This window comes from Leucoraja erinacea, chromosome 27 (assembly GCF_028641065.1).
Source record: "Leucoraja erinacea ecotype New England chromosome 27, Leri_hhj_1, whole genome shotgun sequence".
Classification (NCBI taxonomy): domain Eukaryota; kingdom Metazoa; phylum Chordata; class Chondrichthyes; order Rajiformes; family Rajidae; genus Leucoraja; species Leucoraja erinaceus.
The window spans coordinates 27,377,591-27,397,805 of record NC_073403.1 but is presented as its reverse complement, the minus strand read 5'-3'; the positions used below and the strand labels follow the sequence as shown (position 1 = coordinate 27,397,805).

General features: G+C 40.7%; 1 protein-coding gene across 3 annotated transcripts in view; it reads left to right on the top strand.

The window, feature by feature from the left end:
* Positions 1-20,215, top strand: part of LOC129710382 (protein DBF4 homolog A-like) — a 31,942-nt gene that overhangs the window by 6,851 nt on the left and 4,876 nt on the right. For all 3 annotated transcript variants that reach the window (XM_055657343.1, XM_055657344.1, XM_055657345.1), the window contains exons 5-11: positions 6,608-6,677; positions 8,921-8,985; positions 10,002-10,044; positions 12,313-12,358; positions 14,050-14,184; positions 15,993-16,119; positions 19,588-19,712. In XM_055657343.1, the coding sequence (XP_055513318.1) occupies positions 6,608-6,677; positions 8,921-8,985; positions 10,002-10,044; positions 12,313-12,358; positions 14,050-14,184; positions 15,993-16,119; positions 19,588-19,712 (611 nt within the window). The remainder of the gene's footprint in view (positions 1-6,607; positions 6,678-8,920; positions 8,986-10,001; positions 10,045-12,312; positions 12,359-14,049; positions 14,185-15,992; positions 16,120-19,587; positions 19,713-20,215) is intronic.

Genomic DNA, 20,215 nt, shown 5'->3' with positions numbered 1-20,215 from the left:
CATCCTCTGGTTTTTGATTCCCCTACACTGCGCATCTACCTTATCTATTGGCCTCATGATCTTGTACATCTCCATTAGATCACCTCGCATCCTCCTTACGCTCTGGGGAATAAAGTCATAGCCTGCCTAACCTCTCCTTGTCGCTTAAGCCCTGAAGTTCTGGCAACATCCTCGTAAATCTCGGCACATTTTCCAGTTTAACAACATCTTTTCTATAGCAGAATGACTAAATCTGAACACGATATTCCAACTGTGGCCTCACCAGCGTCTTTTACAGATTTTGGATCAAATGGGTTTCTGATCTCTAAAGAAAATCATTAGCAATGTTAGTTAGCAATTTTAAAGAACAAAACTGTGTCAGAGGTTATAGGGAGAAGGCAGCACAATGGGATTAGGAGGGAGAGATAGATCAGCCATGATTGAACGGCAGAGTAGACTTGATGGGCCGAATGGTCTAATTCTACTCTGATCACTTATGATCTTATGTTTAAGAAAGAACTGCAGATGCTGAAAAAATTGATGGTTATCAAAAATGCTGGAGAAACTCAGTGGGTGAGGCAGCATTTTTGTCTACTTATGATCTTATGAACACTTCCAGTCTACAAATAGGAAAAATGAAAAAGTTACAGATATGGGGGGGGGGGGGGGGGGGGGGGGAAGAATGGGAAGGCTTATGATCAGGTAGATTGATGGTGTAAAGACAGTGGTAACGAGACCAGTTAAGAAACAATTTATAATTTATGGGAATAGTAAAATCATTATTTGAAAGGGTTGCTCTTGGGTGCTCAGTCCAAAAGGTGCTAATGTGTCAGAAATGAACAGATTTTCTTTGCTTCTCTTGATCTACATCCGGGGGAAAAAAGGACTAAGGGTATCTTATGATTTAAACAGGAAGAGGAGTGGCCATGAATGCAAGAATGAAATGGACTGTCAAGGGGCCTGTCAATTACAATGGAAGGGACATATTCATAAGTGATAGCAGAATTAGGCCATTTGGCCTTATGCTGCCTTTTAATTATGGCTGATCTACCTTTCCCTCTCAAACCCATTCTCCTGCCTTCTCCTTATAACTTTTGATACCCTTACTAATCAAGAACTTATCAATTTCCATTAAAAAAAAACCTAATAACGTCCTCCACAGCTGTCTGTGAAAATGAATTCCACAGATTCAGCACCTCAGTCTAAATAAATTTGTTCTCATCTACTTTCCAAAGGTATGTCATTTTATTCTGAGGCTGTACCTGGACCTAGACGTTCCCTCTAGTGGAAACAATCTCCACATCGACTCTATCTGGGCCTTTAACAATTCTGTCAGTTTAAATGAGGTCAACAGAGTGTTTTATTGTCATATGTCCCAGATAGCTCAATGACATTCTTACTTGCAGCAGCACAACAGAATATGTAAACTGTAAACAATGTAATAAATGAGAAGGAGAAAGTCCAGTGTACAGACACACACACACAGATAAAACAATAGTAGTGCAATAATAGTCTATTGTAGTTCAGAGCTTATTTGAGGTTGCAGTGTTTAATAGCCTGATGGCTGTGGGGAAGAAGCAGTTGTTGAACCTGGAAGTTACATTTTTCAGGCTCCTGTACCTCATTCCCGATGGCAGATATGAAATGAGTGTATGGCCAGGGTGGTGTGGGTCTCTGATGATGCTGGCTGACTTTTTGAGTCAGCTACTCCGGTAAATCCCTTCGCTTGTGGGGAGGTCAGAGCCGGTGATGGACTGGACAGTGTTCACAACATTTTGCAATCTTTTTCACTCCTGGGCATTCAAGTTGCCAAAACAGGCCGTGATTCAACCAGTCAATATGTTCTATACTGTCACCAGCATGTTTATTTATGTAGCGCACTAGACTAAGTGGGACCCGTTGGGTCCCAGCATCACGCGGGAGGACTGGGCCCCCAACGCAATATTCCACTCTCTCCACCAATTCCAATTTATGGTGGCCACTGAAGGGGGGGGGGGGGGGGGGGGGCTTTCTGGAGCACTAGTATGGGTGTGGGCTGAAGGGACTGCTTTCCAGAAGGCTAGTATGGACATTGTGGGCTGAATGGATTCTTTGGCTCGCGGCTCAGTTACTCAAGCCTGGTGTGCTGGCAGCACCTTCACTCACGGCTGGTGGGCTGGCAGTTGACTCACGGCTATTCCTTGAAATGCCACTTCAAGCAGGGTGCAAGGCCATCAAAATTCAAATGCAGTTTCCTACCATTTTAAGCAAGGTGCAAGACCACAAAATTCAAATGCAGTTTCATACGATTTCAAGCAATGTGCAAGGCCACTAAAGGCAGAGTTGTGACCTCTCCCTCCCCCTTCTTGCAGAGACTGAGCCACACCCACAGTTCCAGGTTTTATAGTCCCTCCCACGAGAAGGGGCGTGGCCTGCACGGCGTGATTGATAGGCGAGAGAATCTCAAACATTTTTTAAACACTAATAACTCTTTTATTTTTCATCAATGGGAAAAATCCTCGGCACTTGATGAGCGGAGGGGGACTCTGAGTAAGATGTCCAAAAATCACAGCCGTACGTGGTAGCGTTTTTCCTAAAATAATATACAGCGCAAACAGGAAGTGGTCAAGATTAGACTTTTAATTATATAGACGGCAAGGCAACTTTAGCATTCTCAAACCAACTTTTCAGTTAGGCAAGGCAACTTTAGCATTCTCAAACCAAAAAACACTTTTAGCGAGCGTTTTCAAACCAAAAAACACTTTTAGCAAGCGTTTTCAAACCAAAAAACTCTTTTAGCGAGTGTTTTCAAACCACATTAAGGGTACTCAGTTGATTAGACATGTGTTCAGTGTTATTCACAGCTCAGCCTGAGAGATGTGACCCTCTGGCTCCCCCATCTTGCAGAAACTGACTGAGGCACTCAACACTTCTGGGTTTTGTAGTCCCTCTGGAAGAGGTGTGCAATCTCAACATTTTTTTAAACATTAATAAGTCTTTTATTTTTCATCGATGGGAAAAATCCTCTTGTCCTGACCAGCGGAGGGGGATTCTGAGTAAGATGGCCAAAAATCACAGCCGTAAGTGGCAGCGTTTTTTCTAAAATCAATATACAGTGCAACAGGAAGTGGTCAAGATGAGACTTTTAGCAATATAGATTTCAGCAATAAGGCAATTCAAAGTGCTTTACACAAAGCATTAAAAAGTCATTAAAAATAATAGAAAATAAAAACAAGCTAAAATAGAATAAGACGTATAAAATACAAGAATAAAAATTACAGTGCAGTGTTAGAATTGAATAATTATTTAATTTAATTGTAATTAAAAGCTGCATCAAAGATAGTCCTAAGCCCCGATTTAAAAGAACTGAGAGTTGGAGCGGACCTGCATTTTTCAGGAAGTTTGTTCCATGTATGTGGTGCATAAAAACTAAACGCTGCTACACCTGTACACCTGTAGAAGTTCAAGAGAATCCATTCTGACATACCAAATCTTTGTAATCTTCTCAGTAAGGAGAGGCATTGATGTGCTTTCTTTATAATAACATTTGTGTGCTGAGTCCAGGAAAGATCTTCAGAAATATCCACGCCCAGGAATTTGAAGTTTTTGACTCTCTCCACTATCAACAGGGTTGTGAGTCCTCATCCTTCCTCTTCCAATGTCCACAATCAGTTCATTAGTTTTACTGATATTGAGAGCCAGGTTGTTGTGCTGGCACGATTTGGTCGATCTCACTTCTATACTCCTACTCATCACCATCTGTAATCGCCCAACAACAGTGGTGTCGTCAGCGAACGTGAAGATGGAGTTCAAACTGTGTCCAGCTATATAGTCATGAGTACAGTGTGGGTAGAACAGGGGGCTGAGCTCGCAGCCTTGTGATGCTCCTGTACTGATTGTTAATGAGGAAGCAGTGTTTCTGCCAATTCAAACAGACTGTGGTCTGTGGATGAGGAAGTCGAGGATTCAATTGCATAGAGGTGCGCAGAGACCCAGTTCGGTGAACTTGGTAACCAGCTTGGAGGGGATGATGGTATTGAACGCCGAGCTGCAGTCTATAAACAACAGCTTGACGCAAATGTTTTTATTATCCAAGTGGTCCAGTGTAGAGTGGAGAGCCAGTGAGATTGCATCCTCCGTCGACCTGTTGTGACGGTAGGCGAGCTGTAGTGGGTCGAGGTTCTTGTTGAGGTAGGAGTTGATATGCACCATAGCCAACCTCTCAAAGCACTTGATCACCACGGATGTTAGTGCCACTGGTCGATAGTTGTTGAGGCACATGACCTGACTCTTCTTGGGTATTATTGATGCCCTCTTAAAGCAGGTGGGAACCTCAGACCTCAGTAATGAGAGGTTGAAAATGTCTGCAAAAATTCCAGCCAGTTGTTCTGCACAGGTTTTGAGAACTCGACCGGATATACCATTAGGTTCAGACGCTTTCCGAGGGTTCACCCCCATGAAGGATCTTTGGTCGTTGTCCTCTGTAACTGACTGTAATACCATCAGGGCTTATGGGGGCTAGAGAAGGCTCATCAGTGTTCTACCTATCAAAGTGTGCGTAGAACGCATTGAGCTCGTCGGGGTGATGCTTCGCTGTCGCTTGAGCTGCCTCCTGATTTTTTCCCCCTCATCCTTCTAAATTCCAGCGAATACAGGCCCCGAGCCATCAAACACTCATCATACATTAATCTGATCATCCCCAGGATCATTCTTGTAAAGCTCCTCTCGACCTCCTCCAACCCCAGCACATCCCTCCTTGGATATAGGGCTCAAAACTGCTCGCATACTGCAGATGTGGTCTGAGCAGTGCCTCATAAAGCCTCAGCATTACATCCCTATTTTTATATTCTAGTCCTCTCAAAATGAATGCTAACATTGCATTTACCTTCCTTACTACCAATTCAACTGGCAAATTACCCTTTTGGGAATCCTGCACCAGGACTCCCAAGTCCCTTTGCACCTCTAATTTCTGAATCCTCTCCCCATTTAGAAAATGGTCTTCCATTTATTCCTATTACCAAAGGGCATGACCGCACAATTACTACGTTGTATTCCATCTGCCACCACCTTGCCCACTCTCCCAACCTCTCCAACTACTTTTGCAGACTCCCAGCTTCCTCTCCACTACCTATCCCTCCACCTATCTTCATATCATCTGCAAACCTGACCACAACGCCATCAATTCCTTCATCCAAATCATTGATATACAATGTGAAAAGTAGCAGACCAATCACCAACCACTGCATAACACCACTGCTCACTGCAGCCAACCAGAAAAAGTCCCTATTATTCCCACTCTATGCCTTCCGTCAGTCATTGTTTCTGAAATCAAAATGCTAAATCTATTTTTATCACTGATACTGCCAGACCTGAGTTTCCATTATTTTTGTTGTTGTTTCTATTTAAGACGTATTAGAAGGATCAGTGTGGAAGTTGGCATTGTCTTGTAACAGATGCATCAGAGCAAAGAAACTGGGAGATGGAATGGAGTTCTTTCAGGAAGTGGGATATAAAAAGTGCAGATGAGGTAAAATGGCAGTTGGTACGAGAGTTTTACAGTAGGTATTGATTCAAAGGTTTCAAAGGTCTTTTATTGTCACATGTACCAATTAAGGTACAGTGATATGAAAATTATCATACAGCTAACAAAGTTAACTTAAACATCCACCCCAACGTATTACCCACATTCCTCACTGTGATGGAAGGCAAAAAAAGTCAAATATTCTTCCTCTTTATTCTCCCGTGGTCGAGGCAGTCAATCCATCCATCGGGGCGGTCGAAGCTCCCGTAGTCGGGGCGGTCAAAGTTCCTGCGGCTTGGAGTTCCTGAAGTCTGTCTCTGAGCAGAGACCTCAAGCTGCGTGATGTTAAGTCCGCAAGCACCCTCGGTTGGAAGTCCGAGGTTGATCCCTGGCAAAGGGATCGCAGGCTCCGCGATGTTAAAGTCCTATATGCTCCCCGCGGTGGAGATCTCCAAAGTCGGTCTCCAGCAAAGGCTGCCACTCCTCGATGTTAGGCCGCAGTGCGGACGGAGATATGACATGGGGGAACAAAAATAGCATCTCCGTCGAGGTAAGAGATTAGAAAAAGTTTTCCCCCCAACCACACCCCCCCCCCCCCACATAAAACAAGCTAAAGAACACTAAAAGCATACATTTTACACATACTATTAAAACACAAAGAAGGAAGGGACAGACAGACTGTTGGCGAGGCAGCCATTGCTGGCGCCACCCAGTGGTTAAAGCAAAGCCAAGAATAGTAAATAAATAAGTCAAGAAAGGCAAGAGTTGGAGATGGACCATGTGACAATGAGGCAAGGTGGAAAATGGCGGCAAAGTAGGTGAAGTCTCCCTGTACAATATATTACCACGAAGCAGCCCAAATGCAGTCATCAAACAGCAAGAATAAAATATAATGTGATCTTTAAAGGAATGGAACTAAGAATGTTTTAGGTTAGCTGTGAAGAGACAACTTGGATTCTGAGTGGTTACCCCTATATCATTTATTTTAGTGACCTGCTGGATTATTGTGGAGGTATTCTCTGCTCTATCAGCGTGCCAAATTTTTATTTGTGTAATCCATGAATTCCAAGTACAGAAGTTGAAAAGCTGCATTTCCAATGTGCTATCTTCAATTTTGTTTACTGACAGGAATGTGGAGTTGGTAACAGTACTTTGGCTAATGCCCATTCCTGGGGAGTGAAAATCCTACATCTGGATGGTATCCTTTCTAATTATAAAATGTCATTGTACTTGTATAACGATAGTAATTGATTGTTGCTTTGTGCGAGTTTTGCTCCATTAGCTGCATAATTCATTAACCTAATTAGCATCAAAATTTGAAAATGACAAACTACTATAATGCAGTGCGTGCTGATATGTAATAGTTCAAAGCTACCACTGTGTGGCATAGGTTGCCCGTGATTGCATAGTTCATTAAAAAAATCTTTCAAGTCAAGTCAAGTCAGATATATTCGTTACGTGCACATAAAGTGCAGTGAAATTAACTTGCCAGCAGCGGTACAATAAAAAAAGAGAACACACAATACACAATAAAAATTTAACACAAACATCCACCACAGCATTCATCACTGTGGTGGAAGGCACAAAGTTTGGTCAGTCCTCCTCCATTTTCCCGCGTGGTCGGGACCACAACCCTCCTCAATCGTCGCTGCGAAAGGCCAGACGTGCAGACGAGGTAAGTCCTGAATCGGTGCTTCCCTACCAGAGACCGCGGCTTCAAGATGGTGTAGGCCGGCGGCCGAAGATCTAAAGTCCCCGCCGCGCCGCAGCCAGTTGCCTCTCCGTGGAGGAGGCGACTGAAGCAGTTTCTCCCTTACCCCCCCCCCCCCACACAAGACATGGAGAAACATTAAAAACACATTGGGACACACAAAAAAAAAAAGTTGAGAAAACTAACACGCTGCTGGCAGGGCAACCGGCTCGAAGGGCCCCCACTGACCTCAGATAACGATGATGAAGGAAATAGGCCATTGTTAGCTATTTGTAGGGTGAAAATGAGAAGCTACTGCGACTTGGGTGGGGGAGGGATAGAGATATAAGGAATGCCAGGGCTGCCTGAAGTGAGAGAAATCAATATTCATTGCTACCTTACAGCGCCAGAGATCGGAGTTCAATCCTGGCAACGGGTGCTTGTCTGTACTGAGTTTGTACGTTTTCCCAGGGACTGTGGATTTTCTCCGGGTACTTCGATTTCCTCCCACATTCTAATGACTTGCAGGTTTGTCCATTAATTGGCTTTGGTAAAATTACAAATTATTTCTTGTGTGTAGGATAGTACTAGTATTTGGGTGATCACTGGTCCCTGCGGACTTGGTGGGCTGAAATGAAGCATAATGTTTTGGGGATTTCTTTTTACTGTGTAAATAGTTCAAAAATACCTGGAGTTCTTGTCAGACCACTAATTCTGTGAGGTTATGTTGGAGAAAACTTCAAAACAACCCACCGTGGAGAGGAACAAGGAACAATCACCAGCAGCTTCTGGACTTTGCTGCACAGTTTCATGGCGACAGTTTTACAGTGTTAATAACATCTGGAAATTTGTGTCATCGTCTAGTAGCATTGCCACAAGTGGGGAAAAATGTTTCTCTTGGTTTTTTTTAATTGCTGTTTTTTTCCTTTTTCCTTCCTCCCACAATATGTAATGTGATTCTGTTCCATTCTGTTTGTAGTTTGTTGTTTGTTTGTTTTTTTTGCACAAAGTCCGCAAGCATTGCCACTTTTCATTTCACTGCACGTCTCGTATGTGTATGTGACGAATAAACTTGACTTGACCCTTGCTTGCATTTGGCCTTGAGCTGTACACAAAATAAGATATGCACATATCTTGTGCGTAAATATTATTTGTTTATTATTCTTCCTTAGGATGGGTGAATCACTGACTAGCTCATCATTTTGGGCTATCCCAACTTACTCTTGAGAAGATGGTGATGATCTCTGTTTTTGAAATACTTTGGTCCATACGATCATGGTATTTCTTGTGCCAATGAACACGTTGTTTAAGGATGGGAATTTGTGCCCAAGTATGACCTGGCCCAGATTTATTGAAAGTGACGCACATACCAGTTATGATGGTTCTCCTAATGGCCTAGATGGCAATATTACTGGTTCTGGAAGTGCTCTGTACATTTGTAGAATTTTTATGAATATTTTTTATTTCATTTTTAGTCTGTGTCTTTCCTATTAGATAATTAATATCTATCTTTTCTGATACATTTACAATTTACATAATTTGTATCAGCCGTGAATATATTTTCTGTCCATTTTTAATCAACAGTTCTATTATTCACAACACTATATATGTACAGTTTACCATTCCGCATCAATAGGATTAGCCTTCATGTCAGATCCACAGCTTTATCAATGTGAACATTCTCATTCTGTGAATTTGTTGAAGATCTTGAGTGCCCTGCATAAAAAGAATGAACCTTAACTACTGTGAAGATCTACTGGCATATTTTGAAAAGAGGGGTGTTAAGAAACTGCTAAACACCAATAGAAAGACTCTGGTAAGTTATGTCTTGATCCTGAGATGGGCAAAAAAAAAACTGTCAATAGCAGAAGATGAAATGGCTTAATCAAACTATATTCAAATATTGTTGGTAGACAAAAATGCTGGAGAAACTCAGCGGGTGAGGTAGCATCTATGGAGTGAAGGAAATGGGCGACGTTTCGGGTCGAGGCCCTCATTGTTGAGTTCTTGGGCGATATACTTTTGAGTTGAATCAAAAGTATAACGCCAAAGTACTCCATGATCCTTGAACATGCTTTGATGATGCCATTTCATCTTCTGCTATTCATATTTTTTTTTGCAAAATTTCAATCAGAACATTCCAATACTGATTCAAATCTGATTTTAAGACTTTTTTATTGATTATTTAAAATATGGTTTCCCAATTAGCACTCTTGGAGTAATATCTCTCCTAGATTACGAATTGCTGGATGTTTAATCATTAGAGCTACATATTTTTCAATGATGCTATTTAAAAGGTTGCTACTGTATTATTTAATGTTAATAGCACCATAATCTCTTTCCAAGCAGTTATGGGACTGCCCTTAATTGTTTTTCATTTTTGCTGAGACAACAATTTAACACGTGTTTAAATATTAATTTATATATTGAGAGTCAGTAGGCTTGCTACCTATATTAACTACATGAAAAAATGCAATCATTATTATTTAATTTAAATACTCATTTGAATATTTCCATGTCCAAAGCTATAAATTGTGTAATTAACACCACACAATAGACAGATTTGCAAAGAGAAACGGTAATAATGTTTACAATACGAATTTAGTTAATTGCTGCTGAATATAAATATATTTGCTGCAATGAAAACAGACCTGTAAATTTCACCAAGGTAAATTTTATGCTGCCGACAATATCCACTAGAGGGTTGTGTTTAAATTCCACTGTCGACGTTTATGGCAAATGGAAATATATATATTTTTGTTAATACAGTCTTTAAATAAAATCTTTCAAAATTCAATATGATTTCAACACCATTTTTTGGGTGTTTATCAGGGCAATGGACATTCGTCTAATTCTGCTTACAAGAGTACTAAAGGTAAGTTATTATATGGATCCTATTGTTTTGGAAAGTAACTTTTAATACAGGTAGCCAGAATAGTTTGTCAATTTATTTGTGCAGTCTTTATGATATCAAAATGTTTGGCTCCTTTGTTTCATTTATTGAGAAAAAATGTGAGATCCTTCAAGTTGGTGTGCATAACAGAGCAGAGTACTTGTTAATTGGTGAATGATGGGGTAGTGTTGATATCCAAAGGCACCTGGGTATGTAAAGGCCAGCGTGAGGACACAGCACAACAATGACTTGGAGGGCAGATGGTGCATTTGCTTTTATTATGAGAGTGTTTGATTTACATGAGTGATGAAGTCTTATGGCAAATATTTTAGAACTTTGGCACCTGGACTTTCGTGCAATTTTGATCTGCTCATCTAAGAAAGGATACACTTGCAAAAGAGGGAGCGCAGCAAAGATTTACTACACTGGTTTCAGCTTTTCTACTACGTGTACCAAAGTGAATAGCCAAGTGTTTTTCCACGGTATATTCCATCTGCCTGCTCATTTAATTTGTCCACATCCTGAGGAGATTCACCACAATATTGTCTGGGATGGAGCTTTTCAGTTATGAGGAGAGGCTTGAGAATCCCGATCAGTTTCCCTTGAAACTGAGGAGGTTAAGCAAGGACATGATTATAAACTTATGATCTGTATCAATAGTGTATACTGCAGGAAACTTTACGCCATATCAGAAGAAGCTAAAACTAAAGGACGTAGATTTAGGCTATGGGGTAAAACATTTAGAGGGAATTTGAGGAGGCCATTTATCACCTAGAGAGCGATGATTACCTGGAATACAACGTGGTGGAAACAGTCACTGGCAGTATTTAAGAAGTTTCCATTAGTACTTAAATGCCAGGCGACAAGTGAACCAGGGAGGTGTGAAGGGAATGATCTATGTGGAAAGCGGAAATGGGTGGAGATTGGAAGATGTGGCTAGTGGTGGGATCCCATTGGAGGTGGTGAAAATGTCAGAGGATTATGCATTGTATGCAATAGCTGATCAGGTGAAAGGTGAGGACTAAGGGGACTCTGTCCCTGTTGCAACTGGGGAGGGGAGCAAGAGCCCCGCTCCACTCTTGTTCACCCCCCCCCCCCCCAGGCACAAAAGGGACAGAGTCCCCCTAATCCTCACCTTTCTCCTCGTCAGCTATCATCTCTTTTGATGTCCTGTTTTTTCACACCTTACCCTTCCTTATCTCTGTCTCTCTCCCCCCTGACTCTTAGTCTGAAGAAGGGTCTCGACCTGAAACAACACCCATTCTTTCTATCCTGTCCCACTGAGTTACTCCAGCATTTGTGTCTATCTTCGGTGTAAACCAGCATCTGCAGTTCCTTCCAACACATCCTTGGAACCAGCCATTGGGTTAATTCAAAACGGAGATTGATGGATTTATGGGCATGTGGGAAATATTGAGGAGGCAGATTAGCCTTTTAATTGCCCTGCTATTGGAAACTTGCCATTAAGTTGGAAAGACTGTAAAGAGGTTTTATGAGGATTTTGTCAGGACACAAGAGTCTGAGTTATAGGAATAGATTGTGCAGGCTAGGACTTCCTCTGATTTTAGGAGACTAAGCAAGTATACACAATTAAGAGGGGGCATGATAGGGTAAATGCACACAGTCTTTGGAAGAAGACCTTGAAGGATGGAATACTGCTGCTTCTATTCCTTATGTTCTTATGCCACATTGCATTTTACATTGATTTGAGAGGGAAGGAAAGCACCAGTTCAGGATTTCATCCAAATGGTGACACGTCGAGAGTATAGCATCCCTCTGCAACAGTCAAATTGCAGTTTATATTATGTTAATGAGTTGATAGTCTTGTGTTGCCCCTCTATAAAACCGAATCAGACTAGGTGATAGCACTGAGTCAAGAAAATGCTTTACAAAAGTCAGGTTTTATCACCTTGAAACTATCCCAATCCCATGGTAGCAGAATAATGTACTTACTTTAACTAACTGTAACATAAAACTATGTATTATAATTACCACAATGATATCACAGAAAATCCATCAGTAAAATAAAAATGACAAGATGCTATTTTGAAAAATCTTTACCAAAAGTTCAGTATTGAAAGTCGGTCGAAAACCACAGTTCCAATGGTTTCAAACCGTCTATGAAATGTATTGTAGCCTTGTCAAGATTGTAAATTCAACTCCCACAGGCAATACATATCATCAATACATTCTGTGAATCAGTTTATTCGAGATGATATTAAATGCATTTTAACGTTTTTTTTTGTGCAGTGGGAAAACTAAAACATCCATTTCTTAAAATTGAAGATTCCAGTCGGTAAGCATGCTTTAATTTTTCGCACCTGATTACAACATATTGCCTTGAATGTTGAATATGTCATGCAGCATGGAAACAAATCATTTGGCACAACTCGTGCATGCCAAGATGCCCCGTCTAAGCAAGTGCCAGTTGCCCATTTTTGACCCATATCCTTCTAAACCTTTCCTATAAATGTAAACTAGACTAAGTGGGACCTGTTGGGTTCCATGTTCACACGGGTGGACTGGTCCCCCAACGCAATATTCCACCTCTGCACCAATTTCAATATTGGTGGCCGGTGGGGGGGGGGGGGGGGGGGTTGCTTTCTGGAGTGCTAGTATGGGTTGTTGTGGGCCAAAGGGATTATTGGGCTGGCAGCTCAGTCACTCGGGCCTGGTGGGCTGGCAGCTCAGTCACGCCTATTCCTTGAAATTCCATTTCAAGCAGAGTGCAGGCCACCAAATTCAATTTCATAGCACTTCAAGCAGGGTGCAGGCCACCAAATTGCCAAACAACTCATTGCATTGTCATGAAGGGCTAACAAATCATTTATTGCAAGTATATTGCAGACTCAGTTTAGTTGATTCACAGCTTAGAATCACAGCTGTGGACTCTCCCTCGCGATCTTCCAGAGTGACTGACTCGCGTCCAGGCATCCGGGGTATTATAGTCCTGCCGCTAATCATTAAACTAATCATAAAAGTCATACAGCACTGCAACGGGTCTGTCAGCGCAGTGTCCATGCCAATTATCAAGCACTGAATTTGGGATGTGAGAGGAAACCATATATCACAGCAGGAACATGCATACTCTTCCAAACAGCACTGGAAGTCGGAATTGAACCCAAGCTCACTGGGGTTATAAGGGAGTAACTCGTTTGGTCGACGTCTTTCTGGTGTTCGTATTTCCATTTGTTGTAACACATTTTGTGTAATATCCTCAACCAGTCTGACTCTAAGAACACCATTCTCCTTATTCCTTGTGTCCCTTAGCAGCTCCTCTGCCTGTCTCCCTCGGTCATCCTCCAGGTCAGTCCTCATTGTGTCACTTCTCGGGGGAATTGCCTTCGGTCACAACATCAGAGGAGTCTGACTACTGGCGGTTCTCCCTCATTCTCAATGCTTTCTGGTTCTCTTTCTGGATTGGGGATCACTGATGCCAGCATTTCTTCCTGGCAATCGTTTTCTATAAAGCTCCAAGTTTATGATCCAGCCATAGACACAAAGTACTGAGGTAACTTAGGGGTTGGGAACATTTCGAGACTGACTGAAAACGGGTCTTGACCCGAAATGTCATCCATCCTTTTATTCCAGAGATGCTGCCTAACCTGCAGTGTTACCCCAGCACTTTGTTCTTTGGTATAAACCAGCATCTGCAGTTCTTTGTTTCAATATTATGATCCATTGACCTTGGAATTTACTTTTGAGTTCCAATAGCAATGCCACCTCTTTCTCCGACCACTTGGATTTCCTTCCTGGTTTCTCCTTAACCAGGAGTTCAAAGATTCTTTTTTGGTTCCTGAGCTCTACATGTTGATGACTTTTGATCATTCTGGTGGCAAATGCCCCTCTGCACACCTCACATATATATGCCACCCAATTTAAGCAAAATGTGTAAATTTTACTGACTTAAGAAATATGGTTAAATGCATGAAGTTTAGACACTCTATGCTGAATCATTTGTAAGTGTTGCAAATTGTATGTACACAGGCATTTTAAACCCCTTTACCACCAATTTTTGGACTATCCTGAACTGAACTACAAATCCCATAAAGGACATAGTGCCTTTGATCATCGGAAGAAATCTAAAAATGGATATCAGGACCAAGAAAAGAGCAAACCCGGGTAAATAGCGTTTACATTTTTTTTTAATATTAACCTTTTTGTTGTGAACTTTAACTACCACGATTTATTTAATTGGGTTATGGGATATATCTGGAAGAGTGATTATTTATTACCCATATTTAATTGTTGTTGAGATCACGATGAGCCTCTTTTTTTTTTAATCCACTGTAGTCCTTCAGGTGAAGGTGCTCTCCCAGTGCTGTTGGATAGGGAGATAGGAGTTAATGATACCAATGGATGTCAATACACTTCCAGGTCAGGATTTTAGTGACTTTGGGAATTTGAACTGGTGACAGGGCAGCATGGTGGCGCAACGGTACAGTTGCTGCCTTGCAACGCCTGAGACCCGGGTTCGATCCTGACTACGGATGCTGTGTGTATGAAGTTTGCACATTCTCCCAGTGACCGCTTGGGTCCTCCCTGGGTGCTCCCGTTTCCTCCCACATTCCAAAGGGATACAGGTTTTGTAGGTTAATTTATCTTTGGTAAAAATTGGTAATTGTCCCGAGTGTGTTAGTGTTAGTGTGCGGTGATTGCTGGTCGGCACGGACTCGGTGGGCCGAAAGGTCCGTTTCCAGGCTCTAACTCTAAACTAAATTAAACAAGTGACAATCCTAAGAGCCTGTTGTCTTTGTCCTCTGTAATAGAGTTTGCATTATGTGGGAGATGATGCCAGAGTGGACTTGACAAGTTGCTGCAGTACATTCTGTAAATAGATCGCACCACAGGCACCAATGAACCAGTAACAAATGGAATGCCCTTCTAGTAAACTGCTTTGGCCTGGATTGTTTCGAGCTGCTCAAGTGTCACAGGAGCTACACCCCTCCTGGTATTGAATGACTTGTAAGCAGAGGACAGCTAGGAGGAGTCATTCATCACGGATTTTCCACCCTCTGATCTCTCTTTCCCTCTCTCCGATAGTTAGCATCAGTGTGATGGATCCGGTTAAATTTCCAGTCAATTGTACATCCCTAGCCCTATTAATGAAATGGAATTTAGTGAGGATAATGCTGTTGAATTTTTGAATGCAAATTTAATTAAACGATTCATTTTAACTAATTTTCAAAAATAGGAATGTTAAAATCTTAAATGAATCTAAAGTGTGTTTGACATATTTTGGTCATCTCCCCAAATATTTTAATGCAGACTGGTAGTTGGATATATCTGGAGTCCTTTGTGCTTATTCACTGGCAGTATCTGTTACTATTGCCTAATTTATCTAATTTGGAGCACATCAAACTACTTACATTTTGATTAGTTATTATAAAGACTTGAAATATTTAATGTTTGTGGAAGTGTTGACTTATTCGTAGATGAAAGGAACTTGTTTCCATTATATTTAGCTCATGCATGGGCTTTTGTGGTGGCGGCACGACTCACTGTTGCAGCGGCCCCTACAGCCTGTCTGTCTTTTTTTAATTTTTTGTCTAGTTAAATGTAGTTGTTTGTGTTTTTTAATAGTGTTTTTAACTGTGTATATGTGGGGGGTGGGGGGAAGGGGGAAACATCGTGAGAGAAATGGGGAACAGAGGAGAGAAAAGACTTTGCCTTCCATCACAGTGAGTTCACTCATGTTCTCTCTGGAGAACATGAATTGTAAATTGAATTGTGTGTATGTCTGTAGGAAATTGTCTTTGTTTGTATGGCTGTGGAAACGGAGTTTCGTTTGAGGTTCAAATGACATGTAATAAATATTGATAGATATTGATGCATGTATTTCTAGTCTTGTGCCCCATTTTGGCTTTGAAGCCATTGTGTGCAACTGTAACGTGCAAAAAATGCCTTCTTGCATTCTTTCCATTGCGCAGGGACTGTCGAATGACTGACAGTGAAGGAGATGTAGAAACCCGTACAAAACCAGCAGAATTGCATATACTAAAGAAACGACATAGCTTCTGTGAATGTTGCCATGAAACGTTTCGTGATCTTGCAGCAGTAAGTGTATTGACTTTTTACAATAGAGCTTCAAAAAGTACAAGAGCTTTGCTTGCCAAGTTCTGTTAATTGTAGAAACAAAGAACTGCAGATGATGGTTTACAAAAAAGACGCAAGGTGCTGGAGTAATTCAGCGGGTCAGATAGCTTCAGAATGACCAGCTTGGGTAGCTGCCAACACAACTATATGATCACTGAATTCTTCAATTTTACGTAACCACTAAAACCCTTTTTCCTGTGCCTCATTGGACTCGCACCGATTTTACCCCTCACCTCCTACATACATTCCTTCCTCTGGCTTCACAACTGGAACTCTTCAGTTGTTTTGTCTCGCAGCTTCTGTTCTTTTTTCATCCCTGACCTTTATCCAATGATCTGCCGACCAAAAACGGCACTCACCTGTGTTCACCCATTGAACATCACCTATTCATGTTCTCCAGAGAGGCAGCCTGACCCACTGAATGTCTGGTACTTGTATCATTGTCAGTAATAAAGAACTGTTTTGTTCAGAGCATTTATGAAGATATCGATGAACGTGTTCCATAAGCACAATGTTTAACACCATTTATTCTTTCCTTTATATCGATCTTTGCAATTTCTCTTTAATGCAGAAAAATATATAGCTCGCATGTAAATAGCTGTATATTTCCTAGAAGCTCGCCTGTTCTAGGAACGCAGTTTGTATTAAGCACAAATAGAGACTTTTGTCTTTAACATTGGTAAATTCTTCAGATGTGCAAATGCAGTATCCATAATTCACTGAATACTCTTTCAGTTACTTTCAAACCTTTACATCCCCAATGGTTTACCATGCTCCAAACTAGACAACAAATAACCAGCTTAATGACCCATCAGCAGACACTTCCTTACTGTGGCAAATTCTGTTGCAGCTTGAAACTATTCCAAATTATCTTGAACAAAGATTGCAAGTTCCTAAACTAGTTGATTCTGGAACAGGAAAACCATGATTAGAACACATGTTAATGCCTCTGCCCGTTTCCTTGCAGTAAACCACTTCCCACCTATCTGTTTGTGACAAAAGATTAGATTATTGATTAGATTGATTAGTATTGATTAGAGGTAACTGGTACAGAATTAGAAAAGAGTCAAAGAAGAAATGTTATCACTCTGAGTACAGTGAATTTAGAACATACCACTTGAAAGAATGGTGGAGGCAGAAACTTCGTCACCTTTAAAAGTATCTGGAAAAAAAAACGTGAAGACTTGTAACCTATTAGGAATGACAAAATAGTAACTTTATAGGCACCATGAGCCAACACCCATCCATGCTGTTTCTATTCGTTGTATCTCATGGAATACTATCTGTTTCTTTCTCCACTCCCTGCTGCTCCAATGTCTCCCTCGCAGACTAATAATATTCAAGCATTTTACTTTCCTTTGACGCTGTGCTGAAGTCTTCCAACATCAAGGCAGAAATACCTTTTGTCTCCTTTTTAATGGTCTCCAATGCTTTCCAAATTGGTTCCAGCACTTTTGGTTTTACTTGTTTTCTGCCGTTTCCCATGAAAGTGTTCAGAGATGAGCAGGGATTGGGCTCAATAGTGGCAATTAATAATTGTTTTCTTCTATTCTAACCATTTATGTGTGGTGGAGCTCTGAGTGAATAGTTGGGTGGCAAATTGGAACAAGCTCAATGTATCACTAAAGAAGACATACATGTAAAGAGCAAAACAACATTGAAACCTTGAGTATGGATCATACGAGGAAAAGAGGCGAAACCTGAGGAGGAGAGTCGTCTCACTGTGCTATCATTTAACAGTGAAACCCTAGAGTCATACATATCACTAAACAATTCTCAATTATTATTGAAGAATAATTGAATAATAATGTCAGAATACTAATTGAAGAATGATAGTCCGAAGAAAGGTTCTGACCCAAAACATCACCCATCCATGTTCTCCAGGGGGGCTGTCTGACCCCCCCTGAGTTACTCCAGCATTTTGTGTCTTTGCTATAAATCAGCATCTGCCGTTCCTTGTCATTACTCAATTATTACTGTTCACTTATTTTTCTGAAACCATTCCAGATGCATAAGCTTAATACCAAAGGATTCAACAATTGCTCTGGTTGTAATTAAAAGAAACATTTATGTATTTATCTGAACTCAACATATATGCTGCTCGGCCTATTTCATTTTTTGCTAAAATAAGAAATATTTGGTCCATGTTTTCTTTCTTCATCTTTTAGTCAGATGAGCTGGGAAGTAGAAAATGTGCATTTATTAGTCTGAAAGTAATCTAATTTTCTCATTTGATTACATTTACAAACATATAATGCATCCTCATAGCAGATTGTAGTCCAGGGCAGTTCCTTGTTAGGAGGCATGGCCTATATCATGTTCTTACATGGATGTGTCTTAACAGTAACTGAACGTTAAACTAACAAAACAAAGAAAGTTTGGAAGAGAAAAGATAGTTGTTGGGATTATAGCCGAGAGAACGAAGAACTGGGTGTTAACTGTGATTATGCTGTAACTATCCCTTTCATAACAGTATTTTAATATAAACCTCAATAAATTATTTAAAAATAGCAATTGTGCAGACACAAGTTATTGGTTTGGATTTTTTAACTGTTTAACTGCCCATTTAACTGTGTAAATAGAAGGAAGTCTGCAGCTTCTGCAATTGGCAATATGTACATTTCTTTTATCCTGTATCTACACTGGACAGCGTGATTGGGATCATGTACAGTCTTTCCAGTGGATAGCACAACAAAAAAAGCTTTTCACTGTACCTTTGTACACGTGACAATAAACGTAACTAAACCAAACTACTAACCGACTCTGAATACCTCTGTGGACTCGCACTGTCTTGCTGAGATTCTCACTATCTACAGTGGGGAATTGCCTCTCACATCTTGGACCAACTTCAACCTGTAGAAACAATAGACGCTATTAGTAGGGACTGCAGGACTGTTTTCAAAAGACAAAGGGAAAGAAGAGTTGTATTTTATTATTTTGGAATAATTTGATGTTTTGAATTATTTATGTTTTTTTTACCTACTTTGTTTTTATATAATTTCAAAAATAGTTATCATTCTTAACTTAATTTTAAATAGTTTTGTTAATGTTCCCTGACCATTGGTCATTTGACAATTAATTAAAGACCTTTTTGGCAACCAGCCAAGTAGGGTAATGCTTTACCAGATGCCAAAGCTTTCAGAGCAGGGCTTTCCTATGGTATAATTTGCCACTGAAGCCTCCAGGCTGGAGTCTGGGAAACTCTGTGGCAGTGATGCAGACCTGAACATGTGCATCAGACAGACACTGGCATGGGAAGATTGCAGACAGCTGGCCCAGTTCAATACCATGGGCCATGTCATTAGTTAGGTATTGCTCTGCTGATCCCAATTAAAAATCACATAACTTGAGGCTTCACTGGGGTATTTAGCAACATTTGAAATAACTTTGAAAACCCACTTAATTCCCCCTTTTTGTTTTTAATTTCAGCATCTTCATTCAAAACAGCATCAGGATTTTGCCAGTAATCCCTCTCATTTCAATGCCCTTGATGGTATTATGTCTAGATTACCAAATGAATTTGTAGAGTGCCAAAGTAATGGGAGCATCCAACGGTAAGTCTTCAAATAGATGAACATTTATTTATTCATTTTAGAATATTTTTTGTTGAAAGATATTGTCTTTCAGACTATTGTGCAGTGCATTAATTCAGCACAAACCACCCCCCCCATTTTTCATTCGCTGAAATGCACACTTGGTGCCTAATTGGTAAAATACGACTCTTGCTTTTAAACCTCTAAAGATACGAAATAAGATGCTGCAGTGAAATAATGTTAATTTAATCCTTTGAGTAGAATGACTAATATTTCTACAATGAAAATAAAAGCTTCCAAAATAAATACTTTTGGCCAACATTAAATGGGAGGCACAGTCTAGTTTATGGTCAAGTGTTCTAACGCATGACTTGCAACTCCCACTTCGAGGACACATGTTTAGCTTTGGTGAGAAAAAGACCAATACACTAAATTCTGCTTCCATTAACTTAACGAAAAGGAGATGTGATCTGGATAGAGGGTAGGTTTGAATTTGAAATGCATGAGAGGATGAAGGCGTGAGA